At 53.6% G+C, this 21,710-nt stretch overlaps 1 protein-coding gene across 8 annotated transcripts in view; it reads right to left on the reverse strand.

Annotated features, from left to right (window-relative positions):
- Positions 1 to 2,370: 2,370 nt before the first annotated feature.
- The window catches only part of LOC144719958 (uncharacterized), a 53,315-nt gene continuing 33,975 nt past the window's right edge, over positions 2,371 to 21,710 (reverse strand). For 5 of the 8 annotated variants that reach the window (XM_078596338.1, XM_078596333.1, XM_078596332.1 and 2 more), the window contains 10 exons: positions 15,291 to 15,533; positions 12,942 to 13,001; positions 12,186 to 12,269; positions 10,691 to 10,743; positions 9,224 to 9,385; positions 6,843 to 6,967; positions 5,861 to 5,954; positions 4,899 to 5,279; positions 3,577 to 3,651; positions 2,371 to 3,114 (listed from right to left, as the gene is read on the reverse strand). In XM_078596338.1, coding sequence (XP_078452464.1) covers positions 3,067 to 3,114; positions 3,577 to 3,651; positions 4,899 to 5,279; positions 5,861 to 5,954; positions 6,843 to 6,967; positions 9,224 to 9,385; positions 10,691 to 10,743; positions 12,186 to 12,269; positions 12,942 to 13,001; positions 15,291 to 15,525 — 1,317 coding nt within the window. In that variant the 5' untranslated portion in view covers positions 15,526 to 15,533 and the 3' untranslated portion in view covers positions 2,371 to 3,066. The remainder of the gene's footprint in view (positions 3,115 to 3,576; positions 3,652 to 4,898; positions 5,280 to 5,860; positions 5,955 to 6,842; positions 6,968 to 9,223; positions 9,386 to 10,690; positions 10,744 to 12,185; positions 12,270 to 12,941; positions 13,002 to 15,290; positions 15,534 to 21,710) is intronic. The other 3 variants (XM_078596337.1, XM_078596339.1, XM_078596334.1) reach the window with 1 other exon arrangement.

Consider the following 21,710-nt stretch of genomic DNA (forward strand, 5'->3'; position numbering starts at 1 on the left):
ATTTCCTGGCTCAGATGAGGCTTTTGTACTAATGAGGTGAGGGTGCTGTCATTCAAGAGACAAACGTTCTGCATCAGATGACACGAGGGCTCTATCGCTTGGCGGCTAATCATCATGACATTTCCACCGTAAACGGTTTACGCAAACCCACACATTTGAATCGGCTCTTATTTTAAGCCAAATCAAACTGCCTAATTCCAATTATTGCACCTCAACACCCAAACCGGCGATGTTAGAAACTCTTGACACGAGACCCCGCAGCAGTTACACACACACACGCGTGCGGGTGCCACTCGGCGTGCCATCAGAACGCTTTGTTGTTGTTGTTGTAAATGAGGAATTCGAAGGACACGACGACACCTACGACCGTCGTGAACGAGAACAGCCACCCCGAAACGTGGACCGCGCTCGTCCCAACACGAGCACAATAACGACAGAGCCTCCCGTCTTGACACGTCCGACGAAACATGGGGAGAATGTTTTAAAAGTATGCGTTTGACATTCGACGCATGATTTGGAAGGACAAGTTCAAAGGGCACATGCATAATGCACATTGCCTCAGTAATCCCGCTCCCCCCATCATTGCGCAAGAGCGCAGCTGCGTGGTCAGCACATCTACGCCTCGATATGAGGAACGAAACAGGCGGAGTTCTCCACAAATCTGGCTGTCGCCTGATGAAGCTGGTTGTAATTACTGGCAAAACGTCGTACTCAGTTTGTAAATGTTGTGGCTTGGCTCTCCAACACACCGGGTGGTGCTGTACTAGTGACGAATTGGCCACGTTCTGTTTACGTGACAACCCTTACTAGTTGGCTGTGTCGGGTGGTGGCGGGTTTTACCGACACATTTACATATTTACGCGATCCAACCCAAAGAAACCCTCTATTATGGATTTGACGCATCTTCAACCACCCCCCCCTGTACAACACACGGATTCGCGCCAACGATTTCCTAAAACCATCAAGGGCGCGCATCGCTCTACACCGTCGGCGTTACGCGCTGCCCGTGTACTTGAGGACGCGACAGGACACACGGGAACTAAACACGGCACACGCGCCCGCACCACGAGCAAGCGCAACAGCAACCACACGGCCACACTGCAGCGGGTTCGCCGGTCGCCAACCACCGCACGCACGCAGACACACAAAGAGAGGTGGGCAGGTTACACACTCAGGTCACCCCTAAAAACACAGTGGTACGCTCCACCACGATCCGCCAGGCGGCGGGGGGGGGGGGAGTTCATCAATGGACTCGTCCAGGTGGGGGGGGGGGGGGAGTTCATCAATGGACTCGTCCAGGTGGGGGGGGGGGGGGAGTTCATCAATGGACTCGTCCAGGTGGGGGGGGGGGGGGGAGGTCAACAATGGACTCATCCAGGTGGGGGGGGGGGTCTACAATGGACTCGTCCAGGTGGGGGGGGGGGGGAGTTCATCAATGGACTCGTCCAGGTGGGGGGGGGGGGGAGTTCAATAATGGACTCGTCCAGGTGGGGGGGGGGTCTACAATGGACTCGTCCAGGTGGGGGGGGGGGGTCTACAATGGACTCGTCCAGGTGGGGTGGGGGGGGGAGTTCATCAATGAACTCGTCCGTCCCAATGAGGCAGCACGTGTCGAGGAATCTTTCTGTAAATGACACCGTCACCTTAATCATACGCAGAGGTTTTTTTGTTTGTTCATGTCCACATCGTGACATTTGAGCGTGATTTTTTAAAGTCAAGATATGTTAAAGCACACTGAAATGTGAAAAAAAAACATTGCTAATATTCATTCTTTTATAATCATTGTTATATTTGGGAACTAAATGTCCATAAGTTGAGTCCAGAGTCTGACCTGTATAAGCGGCGCATCACACACCAGGGTGACCTCACTCCAAGCAAGACAAACACGTGTACGTGTGCGCGGCTCTGTTGGCGAGCGACGCTGCTCGGTATCCGTCAGTCAACGTGGAATCGAATCAAACAGGAGGAGGTGCTAGTCCACAATCTCGCCACGCGCTCCGCTCGTGCGCACGCTGCACGCGGCCGCAGTTAAGATCACGGTGCTTTTCAACTTCTAAAATCCTGACGAGGCCAGAGCTCACGATCGCGGCGCTCCGCTTGCCGCTCGCCGCCTGCTGCTGCTACTGCCACTGCCGCAGAGCGACTCTGGCGACGCGTTCCCGCAGTGCCGCGACCGCACGGCGGTGCGGGAACGGAGTCACGGCATCGCGCGAGTTCACAAACGCCGCCGCATCGCGCTCATGGCTCTCAAGCGTCCCGCCGACCATGACCCCAGCGGCGAGCGGTGAACTTGCTGGGCGAGGCCGCAATCGCGTGCGACACAAGGGGGGCATTCCGTTCCGCCACCTCCGCCCCCCCCCCCCCCCCCACCGAGGCTAGGGCCTTCACCGAGCTCATTCGGCTCCGGCCCTCAACAAAGGGATCCACGCTCGGCTAGAAGAGTTCGCTGGTGGGCCCCACTCCCACGCCGGGTGGGAGGAACGAGGACCCGCCGCTGTAGATCTGCACCGGGACTGCACAACGTTCACGTCTTCACAGCTGTCAGAAATCGGCCAAAGTGCCAAAGTACGTTTTTATCGACGTTTGTTTTGCACGAGCAGCAGCAGCAGCGTCGGTGGTTCTTCTGCACGACAGAGGTGATGTGTGCATTTCTCGACTTCGTTTAGTTTTGTCGCCAGCGTTGATGTCGAGGTGTAATCAAAATTTCGAGGAAGGGCAGTTCTTCCACAGGTTTCTTTCGCGCGCTTTCATTTCAAATTTTTTTTTATTCATCCTTCAGCACTAACTCTGCCTCGCCGTCGGACTTGGTACCGATGAACAAGGGCGAGCGGGAAGTCGTGAAGGACCGGGCAGCGGGCGACCAGTCGACCGCACGGAACTCCGATTGGAGCCACCCCACAAACCGCCGTGCATTCTGAACTGACAGTGCTCACCGTGGAGCACTTCTTCTACGCTGCCCCTAGTGACGCTGCCCCTCGTGACGCTGCCCCTAGTGAGGCTGCCTCTCGTGACGCTGCCCCACCAGCAGGGGGCGGGGGCGGGGCTCCCTGGCTTCCGTTTCATCCATCACCTGCGCGAAGACGTCAGGAATCCTGCTGCTTTGGCGCCACTCACCTGCAGCAGCACACAAAGACAAAGACATCCTCCCGCGTGTTGGCCTTCAACGGACTTCTTGGGTACTGTTTGCGCACACCTACTAAGGCCTGCACGGCACCACGCCCGCTCGCCTTTGTCTCCCCAATGCGGATACTTACACACTGCACCAGGTGCTCATTTTAGGCCGAGTCGACCTTGGGGAGGGCCCAGGACCGGTTCAGATATTCATCACCGAAGTTTGGCCGCAAATTGAACTCGGATTGCAGGGTTCATAGAGCAGTGCGACAGCCACTGCTCCCTACGACACTCCTGCTCCCCACTGCACACGCGTGTGCGTACGCACACGCACCCCGGGTGTCATGGCAAGTGCTGTCAGCGAGTGCCTATTGATTACTGCAACGCACTCGGGATTCCGAGTGAGGTGCTGGGTAGACTCCAGCTCACACCTGTACACACACACACACACGTATACGCACGCACCTGCGGGCGGTAAGCCGACACCCCATCCTTGAGCTTTTGCTTCAGCGAGCTGTTGTGTTGCTTCATCTTTTGCGCCTGTGCCACACGCATGTACACACGAACGCAGGCGCGCACACAGAGACAACATCCTGTGTTGATCCTTGCAGGCTGTGACGACAAGTGCTGGTAATGAGCACTTATTAATAACAGAACAGCACGCGACATGGTGCTGTGGTCAGAACCACCCCCCCATACGAGTGCCTGGTGCAGTATCAGCACCAGGTAGTCATATAAGACCGTCAAACTCGGTAGGCCCAGGACCCGGTTCAGGCATCGCCTCGCCACCGACGTTGGCCGTGGCTGGGAATCGAATTCCGGTCGCTGGCTCCGTAAACGCAGTAAGCCAACCGCTGCACCACCACTCCACCTTACCAGGAAACCAACGGTTACACATGAAGGCGAGCGCCTTGTCCGTCTGAAGCACGTGGCGCCTGTTGGACCACCATAAGACTGTGCCCACGAAGCGGTGGTCCATAACCACCGCCACCACACGTGACGCTACGGTAACGGCTCTCCTCCCGACGTGTTCTCGGGACGTACCGCGCGCCGTTCGGAAACAAAATCAACGTCCGACTTTTCGCTCCGTGTGGCGGCAGGGAGCTTCTTCTTCAATTTGATCAGTTCCTGAAGAAGCTCTCGGCACGTGGAGCGGGCCGAAACGCCGGACATCGTGCCATGGTACGATCCAAAAAAACTACATCGGAGAGCCACACTGCAGCAGCAGCACGAATGTGAACACCTACGGAGTACGGTAATGGGGGGGGGGGGCTTCAAGGAAGGGCAACAGCTGACAGGCCAACACTCACGGCCCCGCTACTACTGGGCGGGAGGTGTACTGAGCTGTTAGAGGCCGGGGCCCAGTGACAGGGGCGCCGCGGTGGCGAGATGTTGACGATCTCGCCTGGTATGCAAGAGGTTAGTGGGTTCGATCCCGTCCCCGACACCTGCCGCTGTGTATTTGGGGTTTTCGGGTCCTCCGGTTTTTACCTCCACATTTAAAATCAACGTGCTATCAAATTCCACGCGATAAGGTAATTTCGTTGAGCTATCATTTGTGGCCACTTCTGAAAAATGGGCCTTGTTAAAATAAAAATAGTTTTTCATCCGTATTATAGACATATTTGGAGTCCGCCTGTTCTCTCTCCCCACGTGGGCCGCGTAGATTTCTCTGCGGGTCCCTCCCGTTCTGCCCCTCCACGTTTAGAACAAACTCACGTTTCGATTATTTGCCTGCTGCTACGTAGTTTAGTTCTAGACGGGCCTCCCCGATGCGCCGGCGGTACCTGCTTCTTGAGATCCACGATCTGCGTGTCGAGACGCACAGTCAGCGAGGACGACGCGCCGCCTGCACCAACTGCGGCAACTGCGGCAACTGCGGCACCTGCGCCGACGGCCGTGGCGCCACCCCCGGCCTCGCCGGGCCGGGCATCCCCGCAGGCGGGACGGCTGTCGGTGGCGGGCGGGCAGCACGCCGCCACCACCACCTGCAGGTCGGACTGCTCCAGGTACATGTGGCGCGGCGGGTGGCGGCGGTCGCGGCCCGAGTGGTGGTGGTGGTGGTGGTGGGCGCGGTGGGCCCGGTGCCGGGGGGGCGGCGAGGCCGGCGGCCCGTCTCGTCTCTGCACCGCGCGGCTTCGGCCTGCGCGGGATCGCCGGCGGTGCTCCTGGACGCGTGAGTTCGCGCGTGAGTTCGTGCGCGCGTACGAGCACGTGCGTGTAAGAGTACGCCTTTGCATGAGCATGCGTGTGCACGCATGCGTTTACGATGCACGTCTGCGTAAAGCGACGACTGTACGGTACATCCGCAGGGAGACCATATCCCAGGTTATCTGCGAAGGCTGTTTAAAGTGGATGTCGTTTGCGAGCGGGCTTTTACGACACGGCACAACATGCGGGGGAAACGGCGTCACTGCACTCTATGCGCGCACTGCACTAACCAACCCGGACACCCGGGCGCGACTGCTGGTCGTGCACGCCACACGGGTGGGAAGTGGATTGTGCTGATGGCGGAAAACGCTCATTTTAGTGTTGCCAAATATCGTACGGACGCCATGAAACTTCCACAGGCTTTTCCAGCAGATTTGCACGTGCACTCAAAAAAGTCAACATTTTTACAGATAGACCCCATCAAATGGGAGAAATTGGCGGGGATTGCTCTCTTGTGTGTCACGAAGTCGCCACACGGAATGCTGACGGTGACCACACCATCATTGCACCCATGTCAGAGGAGGGCGGGCGCACTTACTTCCCTCTTCATCTTCTTGTAGGGGTGGTAGTCGCTGTCGCTGGCATTATCCTCCTCGTCCTCCTCCTCTTGCGCTCCGTCAAGCTCCTCGTCACTGCCGGTGGGGAGAGCGTGGTGACAGTGGGAGTGACGACGATGGCAGCGACGGTTGTGGTGACGGTGACGGTGGTGGTGGTGGGGGCGGTGACGAGAACGATAAGTGTCGGTGGCGACCGTGTTGATGGTAATGAAGGTGATGATGGTGGTAATCATCGTGGTTACTGGCAATGATAGTGGGGGTGCTGGTGGTGGTGATTGCGATATCGGTGATGGTGGTGTTAGTAAAAGTGGTGATTATTATTCTGCTTGTTTACCCAGGAAAGCCTCGCTGAGTCTCACGACTCTTTTTCACGAGGGTCCTGCCAAGTTTTCACAGTGTGGAGCGACAATCTGCCGTGTGTTCCGTGCGTTTCCTAATCATATTATCTGCCGAGTAATTTTTCTAATTTTGGACCACGATGCCGGCACACAATGGACCTGCTCTTTATTTGAACAACATCTCAGGATCTCGACTATCCACGGCGCGTCGTACATCGTGGTCAATACGCACGCACCGCAGTATTGTACGTGTGTGTGTTGGACTTCTTTCCCACCATACGTAGCCAACTGTGCTAATCAGAGGTGCGGGGGAAGGACAACAAACTGAACATAAAAAAGTAGTTCTAAAGAAATGAATTTTCAATTGAGATCATTTTCTAAGTGCATAGCTTCAGCAGCTTCCTAATATCGGACGCAAGAGCGTTCCAGACGGCCGCAGAAGCGCATCTGAAAGCGCGCAATGCGGTGTCTGTCTTTGTTCGATGGTTAGCCAAAAGCAGGGGCGGCCCGCCATATCCAAACCGCGAAATCGTGGGCCATGTCGCCATGCCAACGATGATGACGAGGGTGTAAAGTGGGCGGGGGTGAGGGGGGCGAGCGACCGGCCGTGCTCCCCGTGCTTCACCTGTGCAGCTGCGCCCGCCGGTTCGCCTGCCTGCGCTCCTCGCGGTCCATGACGCTGGTGCGCGTGCGCGTCTGCTTCCACGTGTAGTAGTGACGCACGAGGCTGCCGATCGACTTTCCCGGCAGCTTCCAGGGGAACGCGCGACGGGACCAGGCGGGAAGAGCCACCGGGGATGAGGCACGCGACAGGAGGGGAACGAGTGCGACAGCAGCAGCAGCAGCGGCATTAGAGGCTTGGGGTACGCCATGCGGCATGCGGGGCCAAGAGGGCAGTTGCCCACCCCCCCCCCCCCCCCCCCCGTCTAAAAAATGAACGTGAACGTGTGCGCACGTATGTGTGTGTGTATGCATTCATATAGGTGCACAGAAACAATGTTGGTAAGGAAAGAATATTTGCCTCCTCCTTTGGCTGGGTGCATCACTGCACTACCCCACTGTCATCATCATCATCACCATCATACGATTCATTCAGCGAGGTGAATGCGTTGGCTTCGTTTAGAACGCGACAACCAAGACAAAATCTCACAAGGATGAGCAGTTCACCAAAAGTCTGAAAAAGGAGACCCTTTTCTGAGATGCGCGTATGTTCCCCGAGAGGGCGTAACCTGACCTGAAGAGTGGCCAAAAACGTTTAAGGGAGAGAGCAGCTCGGCGGTCACCACCTCACTGCCATCTGTGAGTCGCACAGCCATAGATATTGAGCCAATAAAAGAGAGTGTGCAGCAGCGCCAGCAGCAGCGTGTCTTGGACAAACTAAACTATAAACTATTTTGTATTTTACCAGGTGAGCCTCACTGAGCTATGTAGCTCTTTTTCAGAAGTGACCCGGCCACAAATGATAGCTCAACGAAGCGGGGAAATGTATAGCAGCCAAATATTCTAAAAGCATTTTGATTCTAAATGTGGAGGAAATAACCGGAGGACCCAGAGAGAAATCCTTGCGACCACGGGGAGAACAAGCAAACTCCAAACATACGGGCGGTCAGGGTCGGGATTGAACCCACGATCTCCTGTATACCCGGCGAGGTGGTTAACATCTCCTAGCCACCGTAACGCTCAAGGTGATTGAGGGCTGCTCGTCGTCCATCAACTGTGGCGAATGGACACCTGTGGACCCGGCTACGGTCGCGGCAAGGCGCCCAAGCTCGCCGTGGATGCGACGGACAACGCTCACCACAGGAACCGCGCCTCTCACCACACCGCGCGCAAACGTCCCCTCTTTGTCAGATCTCGGGAGCTAAGCAGGGCTCAGTCTGGGTAGAGCTCGGATGGGCGTCCACCGTGCATAACGCAGGTGAACGCAGGTGCTGTAGGCCGCTGCGGTGCCACGTTGTCAGCAGAGATAAGCGCTGCAAAATCATCGTTGTACTGCACTGCGCTCCAGCATCTATCCTCCCCGCCTTCACCAACCTGCACTGAGCAGCGTGGTGAAGTATGGTCCAATTACCTCGATGTTCTGCAGGTTGCGGCGAGGCCCTCGTCCAGCAATGGATTGACAACAAGGGCTGTGCATGTACATCACGAACCCTGACCCAAGCAAGTCATGTGATTTACAACCCAACCACTAAACCTAACGCAAGCTAGTCGTGTGTATGATCTACAACCCTACCACTAATGCCTAACCAAAAATGACAGTTTAGAAGTTGCACAGCATCATGGGAATTACCCACGATGCCATGTGAGTATCCCCGGCATCATCGCCGCTGGCCTACACTTGAGGAACCACAATTGGTGGCCTTGAGGCGACACGCGCCGGGCGGCGAACTTGCGACTGATGACCGTGGGAAGGTGTCTGTGGATGGGGGTCACCTCCAGCGCTGCCAAGGATTCCAAATGACACGGACACGGGGGCAAAGGGCAACGCGGCCTTTGTGCATCATCAACAAAACGAGTTGCATTTCCTGAAGAAGTCCATTGCGGTCCTCCTGGCTTTTTCTTTTACGGACGTGGTTCCTGTTAGCACGAGCCAAGCTAATGGGGCCCCCCGTGTGTGGATGTGGGGACTCCACATAGATGGTGTCCAAACAGACATTTCTGATTTGTTCTACTGTGCTGATGAGTCCTAACGAGAAGGAAACCGGTCCACAGTTGTCTATCGCTGCATCGCTGCTGTTGCCGCTATCAGGTGGTCTCACATTCGATTTTTGACGGTAACCTTCGACAATAGAACCCGCAATGCAGTTCTTCAGGAACTGCTGCTGGTTTTTTCTGCATAATGCACAAAAGGCTGGATGAGGTTTAATCTTATTTCCTGTGTGATGACGATGACGGTGGAGAAGATGCATCCGTCCCCGTAGCACATGGTGATGGTGACGACGATGACAAGGATGCGTGTGTATCCCCCGTGTGCGTGATGGGGGGGGGGGAGGCGGGGGGTGGTACCATCTGCTGGATGAGGTGGAAGCTCTTTCCGTGGAAGCCGTACGCCTGCTCGAAGAGGGCGCGCTCCGTCTCCCCCCACTCGTCGGCGTCGGGAGCGAAGTTGGGCATGTCGGCGAGCGAGCGCTCGATGTTGTGCGCGTGCCACAGCAGCAGCCCCAGCGCCTGGCGAGCGACCACGACGTCACGCGGCCGTCAGAGTTGTCGTGCAAAATCATCGGGAGCTTTTTAACATTGCTATAATTTTTTTTTTCACAGCTCAACGCGAGCCCGGTAACAAAGCGGGGAACACAAGGTGCTGCGGAACAGCAGGCCGGGGCGACAGGGCCCGGTGATGGGGGGGGGGGGGAAAGACTGGGCTCACGGCCCCATACCCAGGAGGGCACCACGAGTGGGGACGTGAAAGTTTAGATGGGGAGGGGACAGGAGCTGAATCTTAAAGTGGGGGGGGGGGGGGGAGTCCTTGCCCGTAGTATTTGGCCGGTTAACCAGCGTTAGTTTAAGCAAAGCCCAACTCTGCTGATGAGACACTGTATGCCGAAACCGGTCCAGAGTTTGCGTGAACTGAATCAATGTTGCTGAAATGATACACTCCCAGAGGGCCGCGGGGTTGATGGGTTGCATAAGAACTACTTTAATTTGTTTTCTGTCGAGAGACAGATACATGAAGGAAACGTATTGTCCGCTTATCTGTTTTGTTATTCAAAGTTGAACACATTTAGCGAGTTGAGCACGGTTTATGAGATTATGAGACGATTTGGGTGTATGTAATTACGATGGCGATGAGGGCGCTGATGATGATGATAAGAGATTATTGCGGGGAGCTGGCTGACATTCACAGCACACCCCGGCCACACACCTCTCCAATGGTGCACGCCTATTTTATGTATGATATTGACGCTGAGCTCGAGTCATGGGACAGGCTGCTGTAAATGGTACAGCCGATAAGCAGTGCCAGGGCCAAGAAGCAGAATACAGTCTTCCGGTCAAAGTTCATTTTCTCTTTCGTAATTTTGACCTCGCTCATACCACAAGCTGAAAAAGGACTCCTCATTAAGTGCAGAATACAGTCCACGCAGTACACACGGCCTGCGTACGCAGTACCCGCAAGACAAGCAGCACGCACAAAGACAAAGAGATCCCCAGCATAGCCTTAAGAGACTGTTGGGGCAAGTGCTTTTAGCGAGCACCTATGAAAATCGGCACGGCACACGAGGGGGTGGGTAAGCAGCGCCACGCTCGGTCACCTTTGTCACCCCAGTGGCGATGTTTACACACCGCACCAGGTACTCATTTGAGGCCGAGTCGGCCTAGGGGAGGCGCAGCATTAGTCCAGCTAATAGTCACTGGTGTTGGCCATGAGAAGGAGTCAAACTCGGGTCGCCGCGTTCATATCATCCGCATAACTCAGCGGTGCACACGCGCACAGCGCGCGCACACACGGCACGTGGAGCGCACTGCCACCCTCACCTGCTCCGTGCTGTACCCGTGCACCTCCTTGGCGACGGACAGGTACTCGTCCACTGCAACGACAACCGACAGCACGTCCGGCGGTGAGCGCCGCTGGCCGTAGCTTACAATCGAAATCCCCGCTTGCTCGCTCTCTCCCTTCCATTTAAATCCATCGTTTTATGTTTTACTTTAGCAGATGAGGCCCACACTGAGCTACGTAGCTCTTTTTCAGAAGTGACCTGACCTCAACGAAGAGGCCTATCACGTGAAAATGTTTATAGCAGCCAAATACTCTTAAACGCACGTCGATTCTAAATGTGGAGGGAAAAAACCGGAGGACCCGGAGAAAAACCCACACGACCACAGGGAGAGAGTTATGCAAACTCCACATATACAGCAGCAGGCGTCCGGGTTGGGATTGAACCCACGACCTCCTGTATACCAGGCGAGGTAGTTAACATCTCCTAGCCACCGTGGCGCCCTTCATGGGCACGACGGGGCTCGGGTTGTCTGCGGGCGAGCGGCTGGGGTACGTGGAGTGCGCCGTGGGCGCTGCTGGTTATGCTGCACGTGGCCTCTAGGCCCCTAATGGTGCGTGTGTGTGTACGTTGAACTTCTTTCGCACCGTACGTAGCCAACAGTGCTAATCGGAGGTGCGGTGCGAAGGACAGCAAACTAAACACAACAAACAGCAGTTCTAAAGGAATGAGTTTTCAATCCAGGTGATTTAAAAGTGCATAGCTCCAGTGGCCTCCAAAGATCGGAACGAGGAGCGTTCCAGACGGCCGCAAGAGCGCAAATGAAAGCGCGCCGCGATGCAGTAGCCGTCTTTGTTCGATGGCCAGCCAAAAGTCGCGGCTGCTGCTGCTGCTGCTGCGAGGACGACCGGAGTTCGCGTGATGGTGGTTCACGCTCCGTGACCAGATCCTTCAGCAATGCAGCGCTGGGGGTTGGTGGATCGCGCGCACGAACACGTGCGACTCCCTCCCTACCCGCGGGGGCCGAAGTCACCATCCCCCGGCTTGCCAGGGAACGATGGCGGTACAGCAAGCGGATTACATATATTCTGTCTTTACGGGGATTGAGCGTTGCCCCCTTCCCCCCTCCTCTCGCACGTGTGGGATTTCTCCGGGCACCCCCCGGGTTTCCTCCCACGTGTTTCGAGGGCTCGAGAACGGAAGTGGCCGCGCACATCCCAGTGCAGCAACACAGAGCGTGTGGACACACTGCCACCTTCCCGCTTGTCTGCGGTTTTTTCCCGCGCTGACGTGTGCGGGAAACTGTGCGCGATGTTACAACGTCCGCAGCGTTTTAATTGTCAATTTTCACGAATGACTCCACACATATATATATAAAAGAATACATATAAGCCACAGTTAATTCATTATTATCAGATGCAATATCAGCAGCAGCAGCAGATACTCCTTTCTGGTTGACGACGCCACCACCGAACCCCACGGGAGGGGACTGCCAGGGAGCAGTCGGGGGAGCGAGCGAGCGAGCGGGCACTCACGCTGCTCCTCGGGGATGGAGTGGTGAGGCGACCACACCGGCACGTCGTCCCTGTCGCGATCCCTGGTGCGCTCACGCGGCATCACTGTGATCCCACGCGGAGGGAGGGACGCAGAATGGGCGGCAACGCCCGAGAGAGGGGAGGTTTCACAACGAGAGGAGCGGCCGTGCCATGCTGTGTGCGCTCGGCCAGGTCGGCAGTGCAGGGGAGGCTGTGTTGGGTTGCACATAATGGGTTTGGCTGAGCCACTGAGTGTTTATCAGGAAGGCAGTGCCAGGTTTGTTATATTAACCTTTCCCCATTCCGAGATGTCTGCAAGTTGCGTTAATTTTAATTAGAGGAGGCATGGCGCCGTTGTTTTTAAAGACACCGTACTCACCGCAGAGAACTGTAGCGACACGACCGCACTCTATGATAGCCGGCGCCAAACTGTGCCACACACCCTCCCGCACGGCCTCGTGAAAACCTCGGTACCGATAAAGTAATTTTCTTTTTTCTTCCAGTTTCGTTTTGATGATGTACACATATGTCATCCGGGCGGAATCGGAAGAAAAACTGATGACGTACACATACGTCATCGGAACGGGAAAAGGTTAAGGAGGCTATGCCAGGAAGCATCTGTTCCTGGTTGAGTGCGCTCAGTCGGCTAGCCTATAGAGGATATACGAGGAAAACTTTGTTTGGTTGGCGACGCTGGGTTTCCGTGCCGTGCAGATGTGCCAGGTTGGTTGTGTCGGGTGCCGTGCCGTCACTCACCGGGGCTGAATTCTGGGATCGTGGCCTGGAAAGCCGAACCCACACGGATGCCTCCGCCCCCTGGGGGTGAAACCACAACCCTGAGGTCAAAGGACAGCAAGAAGCACCCACCAACAACCGAGCCAGCCGCAAACTCTCTTTTGAAAAAGTCATTGATTTTGTTGCTCACTCTATGGATTATAACCATGAACAAACGGTGCAAAATACACATTCCTATGGCAGATACGAAGTCGATCCATAGGACAACCAATTATTGACGTCCACACAAAGTGGGCAATGATTAATCTCTCCTCAACCAGAATGTGAACTTGCAACCTTCCGATTGCGAGCCGCTCGCTCTACCACCGAGCCACCTTTTTAAAATGTGAAAGTTTTAAGTAAAAATGGGAATGTCAAAAACACAATTTAGTCTCTTTTCTCATTTCATTCCAACTGTGCCATCGGCACCGTGTCCCCAGACGGGGTACCCCTTTGTCACTCTTGCAGAGAGCAGTGCATCAACCTGTGCGAGACAACAGCCCGAGAAAGGTGATATCACAGAAATACTTCTCGGGTGAGATCCATTCCGAGATCCCCGCGACCTCTTCTTCACACGAGAGGCATTGCACTCCCCCACGCGCCCTCGTATAGAGTTACCCATCGCGCGGCAGATAAGCCGAAAGCTCAGAACTCAATTTTTTTGCTAAGTTGAGGGAAACCTACATTTTTTCTTTATGCAATGGATTATTTTTGGTGGAGAAATTTGGCATCTCGGCTGAGTCACCCGACTCGCCATACTTGAGAATCACGTTGAATCACAGGTGGCCGACACCAGGATTCGAAACCCAGGCCTCTCTGCGGTGTCAGCTCAGCGCCTCTGACCTCTGAAGCCACGAGGTCAGAGGTCAGAGGTCGAAGTTGCTCTCCCGTGACGAAACCAACCACGTGTCACGTGGTCCCGCTTCTTCTGGCAGTGCACGCCGTCACAAATAACACGACAACCGCGCGTGTAACGTCCCACCGATGTTGAACTCCAGAAAGTTGTACAATTACTGCGGTGAATTCAATGAACTTGACGAGTGCATGGAACGAACGACGATCAGCGAGTAGGGAACGATGATCGTGAGCGTCTCCAGTGGGCCACCACTTTGGGGGGGGTTCTTATTTTGGGCGCCGCAGTCGTGGGTTCGACGCCTACTGTATATTTGGAGTTTGCATCTTCTCCCCGTGGTCGCGTGCATTTTTCTCCAGGTCCTCCGTTTTTATTTTTTTCCTCCACATTTAGAATGAACATCACACGTTCTGAGTATTTGGCTGCAATCAATTTCCACGTGGTAAGTCGCTTCGTTGAGCTGTCATCTGTGGCCGGGTCGCTTCTGAATAAAAAACTACATAGCTCAGTGGACCTTAACTGGTAAAATAAAAAAATCGTTCAGTTTTATAGTTTAGTGTTTTAGATTTTGACTCAGGTCTACCATGAAAAAGAGTCCTCTGATGGAAATCTGTTTTATGCAATATACAAGCAATGATAATAATGATGATGTACGTCCTTTTGTCAATCCACTGCTGAATAAAGGCCTGCCGATGCCGTGTCGGTCAAGGGGTTTGTTTGGCCATACCTCAACACGCTGGTCACTGTGGGTTGGTGAAGCAGGAAACCCAGGGCCAGTTTACCAATCTCTTCTACCAATCTTACTGTTCAATGTCAAAATGTCCCCGTGCTCAAGCGAGTGTGGCGACCTGGCCAGAAATGTTAGCTCAACGAAGCGACTTACCACGTAGACATTGATTGCAGCCAAATACTCAGAACGCGTGATGTTGATTCTAAATGTGGAGGGACAAAAAAAAAACGGAGGACCTGGAGAAAAACCACGGGGAGAACATGCAAACTCCAAATATACAGCAGGCGTCGAACCCACGACCGCGGCACCCAAAATAAGACCCCCCCCCCCGCAAGCTGCTGTCGCTGTGACGATTGGCCAAGGTGTGTTCACTTCCATTCGTAGCTCTGAGCCAGTGGTGGAAATTCCACGTTCCTCTGGTGTGAGTAGGGGGGGGGGGAGAAGGGAATTCGTCTCCATCGGGAAACTCTCCACGAGTTCCCGGGGAGCGCGCCATGAGAAGGAACGTCCACCGAGGAGATGGAGCGGTGAAATCCGCGCTTGCGCTAAAGCTGGATGGAACGCTGCATCGCAGAGCCGTAAGAAATGACGACAGCTTGGGGAGACCTTCATCCAGCAGTGGATAGATCACGGCCGATCACAGGACTCACTAGCCCCAGAATAATGATGCACTCCGACGCGAACCTGCCGTGGCAGCTCCAGCTGGTCCGGCCCGATCCGACCTCCGACCCCCGACCCCATGACCCACCTGTTCGTCCATTCTGCAGGACGCCGCCACCGCCGCTGCTCCCGCCGCCGCTGTGGTGGTTGTGCGGGGAGTGGTGTTGTTGTTGTTGGTGGTGGTGGTTGTGGTGGTGGTGGTGTCCGTTGGAGTGAGACTCAATGCCGGCGCCCAGAGGGCCCTTCCAGCGCTTCCACGAGACGGGGCCCGTCGTGGCGCGCGCCTTCAGCATCTCCGATCGCTTGCCCAACATGGTCGGCATTTACACTGCTGAGGCACGGACACACACACACACGCGGCCCGTCACACACACACACACACGCTAACACATGCACACACAACCTGTCTCCACACAGACCTTCATACACAACCACTGTGTACACACACACACGCTAACACATGCACACACAACCTGTCTCCACACAGACCTTCATACACAACCACTGTGTACACACACACACGCTAACACATGCACACACAACCTGTCTCCACACAGACCTTCATACACAACCACTGTGTACACACACACACGCTAACACATGCACACACAACCTGTCTCCACACAGACCTTCATACACAACCACTGTGTACACACACACACGCTAACACATGCACACACAACCTGTCTCCACACAGACCTTCATACACAACCACTGTCAAACAAAGACAAAGATCCCCCGTGTAGCCGAACAGACTGTTGGGGGCAAGTGGTGTTAGTGAGCATCTATGAAGGCCGGCACGGTACGCGAAGGAGGTGGGTGATCAGCTTCACGTCCGGCCGCCTTTGTCTCCCGAGTGGCGATGTTTACACACACCGCACCAGGTACTCAGTTGAGGCGGGGTCCATCAAGGGGAGGTTCAGATATTCATCACTGATCAGTTGGCCGGGAGAGGGAATCCAACTCGGGTCACCGGGTTCGCATTGCTGCGCGATAACCGCTACACCACCATTCCCCACACACACACACACAAACTGCTTATATACATACACACACACACAAACTGCTTATATACATGCACACACGCACACGCTTATATACATACACACACACACACGCACGCTTATATACATACACACACACACGCACGCTTATATACATACACACACACACAAACTGCTTATATACATGCACACACACACAAACTGCTTATATACATACACACACACACACGCTTATATACATACACACACACACGCACGCTTATATACATGCACACACAAACTGCTTATATACACACACACACGCACGCTTATATACACACACACACGCACGCTTATATACACACACACACGCACGCTTATATACATACACACACACACGCACGCTTATATACATACACACACGCACGCTTATATACATACACACACACACGCACGCTTATATACATGCACACACACACACACTGCTTATATACACACACACACAAACTGCTTATATACACACACACACACAAACTGCTTATATACACACACACACACAAACTGCTTATATACACACACACACACGCTTATATACATACACACACACACAAACTGCTTATATACACACACACACAAACTGCTTATATACACACACACACACAAACTGCTTATATACACACACACACACAAACTGCTTATATACACACACACACGCACGCTTATATACATATACACACACAAACTGCTTATATACACACACACACAAACTGCTTATATACATACACACACACACAAACTGCTTATATACACACACACACAAACTGCTTATATACACACACACACACAAACTGCTTATATACACACACACACAAACTGCTTATATACATACACACACACACAAACTGCTTATATACACACACACACAAACTGCTTATATACACACACACACAAACTGCTTATATACACACACACACAAACTGTTCCACACAGACTCGTATACGTGAGCAGCAGAGGTGTGGACTCGAGTCATGTGACTTGGACTCGAGTCAGACTCGAGTCATGAATTTGATGACTTGCGACTCGACTTGGACTTGCATAACAATGACTTTGTCCCACCTATGAGATGTGGACTCGAGTCATGTGACTTGGACTCGAGTCAGACTCGAGTCATGAATTTGATGACTTGCGACTCGACTTGGACTTGCATAACAATGACTTTGTCCCACCTCTGGTGAGCAGTAACACACACACACGCACAAGCTAACACATACACACAAAATCTCTCTCCACACAGATCCACATACAAAGATCCCCCTTATAGCCTGAACAATCTTTTGGGCCAAGTGGTGTTAGCGAGCACCTATTAAGGCCAGTATGCGCGCGTGTGCGCGCACACACACACACGGTACTGGGCCAGACATCACTCGCCAATGTTAGCCGTGGCCATGGGTAATCATTCGGAGTATAATGCTGCAGTGTTTTATTTTTACTTCCGGCATGGCATGTCAATCAAATAGGACTGTAATTCATAAATAAATTATATGTCCAACCTATCCTGATTAAGGGAAACATTTCCAGGCAAAAGCGTGGTCGGATATACTCGGACAAACCGAGTATTTCATCCACGCGGGAAGGGAGATGTACGCATTCAGTTTCGTGTTAGTGTCAAACCGACGACTTATTCCAAAAACGGAAAATTAAAGACTAGCCACAGTAGTGCGACGATGGCCATGCATTCCAAACTATGAATCATATCGTAAACCCGTAGGCACAACACGATACACATAGACTCACAGAGATAGTTAGCCTTAGAGAAAGAGACTCGGGAGATGAATTGAGACCCATAGAAATACAGAGACACACAATCATGGAGAGACAGAGATTAATAGAAGCTCAAGCTCCATGGAGGCCCATACAGATACGTTGAAGGCGAGCTACAGCAGTGCGATTGTCGCCATGCAACCCAAACTATGGACCGTTCTATAAGGTCGCACTCATTACACACAAAGTGCTTGCCACCAAGGAGCCACAACACCTTGTTGATCTTCTCTATGAGGATAAACCATCACGCCAACTCTGGTCATCCTCGCAGCGGCTCTTGGCAAGCCATCATGGGCGTTCAGATGCGCTTCTGCGGCCGTCTGGAACGCTCTCCCTTCTGATACTACTAAGCCACTGGGAGCTACGCACTTTTAAATCTCGAGTGAAAACTCGTTTCTTTAGAACTGATTTTCGTGTTTAGTTTGTCGTCCTTGCCCCCGCATCCTCTGATTGGCAACGTACGGTGCGAAAGAAGTTCAACATAGTACTGTAAACCACCATAGTCAGCGCTGCTTGGAGGACCAGAAAAACGACATCAACTCCAGGGGCGGTTTCTTCATTAGGGCGATTGGGCGACGCACCACCAATGTCATTCAACCACAGAGTCACGCTAGCCGTCACTGTCAGCCTCTGGATATAGTCCAATCAGCGTCATGTCACGTTCTGTGGAGTACCGCCTCTTTTTGGGCGATTTCCCTCCAGCTGAGAATCGCCCAGAGTGGTCCCATAGACTTACATTCAAAGATGTTTTTTTTCGAACGGGGGCGCTGCAATGCATTCTCTATGGGTTCTGGGAGGGCTCGCCCTAACGTGCTTACGTCATCATGCGTGCTTACGTCATACGAAAGCACGTTTCATCCAACAATATAATTTGTCGCCACCTAGTGGAATCTTTAATAAAATAAACCTGAGTGGTTTGTTTTAATAGTGAGTATAGAAACAAACAAGATGTATTGTAAGAGTCACTTTATTTTTCATTAATATTAAAGAAGTGAAGTTGCCTTTACATGCTTAAGCTGTTAATTTATCCATTGCATGGGTGGACCTTATCCTTATCAATCATCCAGACATTTGCCCCCCGAGAGATTTTGCAGGAGCCGCCACTGATCAACTCTCTCCTCAAGCCCTCTCGTGGCGAGCAGACATTGGCATTTAGTTCCTCCATATATTGAACTATCGTCGAATAAAATTCCACGATCCATAAATCCCAAGGAAAAAAATACCACGCAATAAGCATGAGAATGACACCCTGTACGCACAACGAGGATGATTGTTCACGTGGGGTTTCCTCATGATTGAGACCATCCCCTGAACGACCCAGGTAGCTACACGACAGCGCGAATCGAGCTCGCACACCCCCGACACTCGCGATCGAACAGCGCGTGCGACAATCAATTATTTACAATTTATGCAAAGCACATGCAAATGGCATGCTAATTTAAAATTCCTACTAATGGAGCAAAATAGCAGCGTCCGAGCGAGACAGGGCACATAGACGAGAGGAAGCGTGACGAGCGAGACACACAGCGAAAGGGTGAAGGCGCAGCCCTGCAATGGCTTGCTCGCGCTCTAAGAGAGGCCCACCAGAAAGCATTTGGTCTACTCTTCCTCGCCGGTCAGATGTTTCGGAAGTGGGGGACAAAAATATACAAGATTCTTGAATCTTAGGACAACGCCCCCAACTGTGATAAATACATTTCATCCCTGTGCAGGGGTGTGTCATTGTTGCCTTCCAAATGTTGAAGCTAACCCTATTGACGAGCTCCTGTTAAGGCTGGAACAGCACATACACACACACACACGTGTCCATACGGGGCCAGCGCAAGTACATTCATTTTAGGTTGAGTCGACCTAGGCGAGGGCCAAACCAGGTGGAATTGCCACCTGTAACCGAACAGAACTATAACGCGGCGCACAAACCACAGCGCTCATGCTCCACATAGACAAAGGAAAAACAAAGATTCCCCGTGTAGCCTTAGCAGACTGTTGGGCCAAGTGCTGTTAGCGAGCGTCTATGAAGGCCGGCACGGCACACAGAGGGGGGGGGGGGGGGGTGGGTGACCAACACAACCGCCAAGCCGCCTTTGTCTCCCCAGCGTCGATGTTTACACACCGCACCGGGTACTTGCTTAAGGCCGAGTCGACCTAAGAGCTGCCCAGGGACCGCTTTATAAACATTCGCCGCGGTTATATTTGCTCGCGAAGCGGAATCGAACTCGGTCCTTCCAGCAGCGCGCTCACCGCTGCGCCACCGCTCCCCGCACAAGACACATCCATCCCCCCTCCACCCCGGCTGCTCTTGCAGGCAACGCAGACGACGAGCACCCACGGCGTGCGGATCGTAGCGCCTCTAGTGGCGGCAAGGCGGGGGGGGGGGCAGAGGTCGCAACCGGGTACCCGATACCCGTACCCTACCCGATACCCGGCTACCCGTACCCGGCCGGGTACGGTTACAGGTAGCCGTTTGCGACCCTGGTGCGGCCGGGTACGGGTACGGGTAAGGAATCAAAACCCGTTTGCGACCTCGGGGGGGGGGGGGGGTGATGTGAATCAGCGTACAATTAATGGGGGGGGGGGGGGACATCGATTCCCTCGTGCGCTCAAAGAATTGACGAAATTGACGCAGCATCACCGTCAACACACCCCGAGCCAGCAACCACAGCACCACCCGCGCCCCCTTCGTGCAACGGAACATGACCACAGTGCAACTCCGTGTATTAAACATTTTAGGTTGAGTAGACCTAAAGGGGGGGGGGGGCGCCCAGGTTGGAATCGGTTTTGCAATGGTCAAATCCACCAAGCAGCTGGGACGCCACACACAAAAGACAAAGACAGCACCCCCCTACACACACACACAGCACTCGCTTAGCCACACAGACTGTCAGGGCAAGTGTTGGTAGTGAGATCTCTCCTACACAGACACACAGACACACAGACACAAATATTCCCCGTACAGCCTTTGCCGACTGGTGGGGCAAGTGCTGTTCGCGAGAAGCTATGAAGGTCGGCACGGCACACGAGAGGGTGGGGTGGCCAGCACCACGCTCGACCGCCTTTGCCTCCCAAAGGCTATGTTCACACTGCATCAGGTACTCGTTCAAGGCCGGGTTGACCTAGGGGAGGCCCAGGACACGTTTTGGGCCATGAATCAAACTCAGGCGCCCAGCTGCGTAGTGCAGTGTGCTGCTAACCACCGTGCCACTGCTCCCCACAAACACATCACACGTGCACACATACATACAAACATCCATACACACTAAGAAATAGACATTCATACCCACATACATAGACACGCACAAAAGGATCTCCCAATTAGCCCCATAGAGATCACTAACAACAAAACACGCTTTTTTTCGTGAACACCTATTAACGCTGCCTCCGCGCACAAATAAGTGGTGTAGCCATCACAAACGCCTGACCGCCTTTGTCTCTCGAACAGTGGTGCTGATGCACTATACCAACACAACTCTTTTGCGGCCGAGCTGAGCTAAAGGACATGCAGGGTACACACATCTCACGCACTCAGCTACAACCACAAAGACGATAAAGGACACAACTCACCCGTTTAGCCTTAACACACGTTTGAAGCAAGCACCTATGAAGGCCGGGACGGCTGTGAGTGGGAATCGAACGCGGTTCGCCAGGTTCGTAGTACAATGCGCTAACCAACGCGCCACTGCTCCTACTGTCACTACATACACGGC

This window comes from Lampetra planeri, chromosome 7 (genome assembly GCF_965212315.1).
Source record: "Lampetra planeri chromosome 7, kcLamPlan1.2.h2, whole genome shotgun sequence".
Taxonomy (NCBI): domain Eukaryota; kingdom Metazoa; phylum Chordata; class Hyperoartia; order Petromyzontiformes; family Petromyzontidae; genus Lampetra; species Lampetra planeri.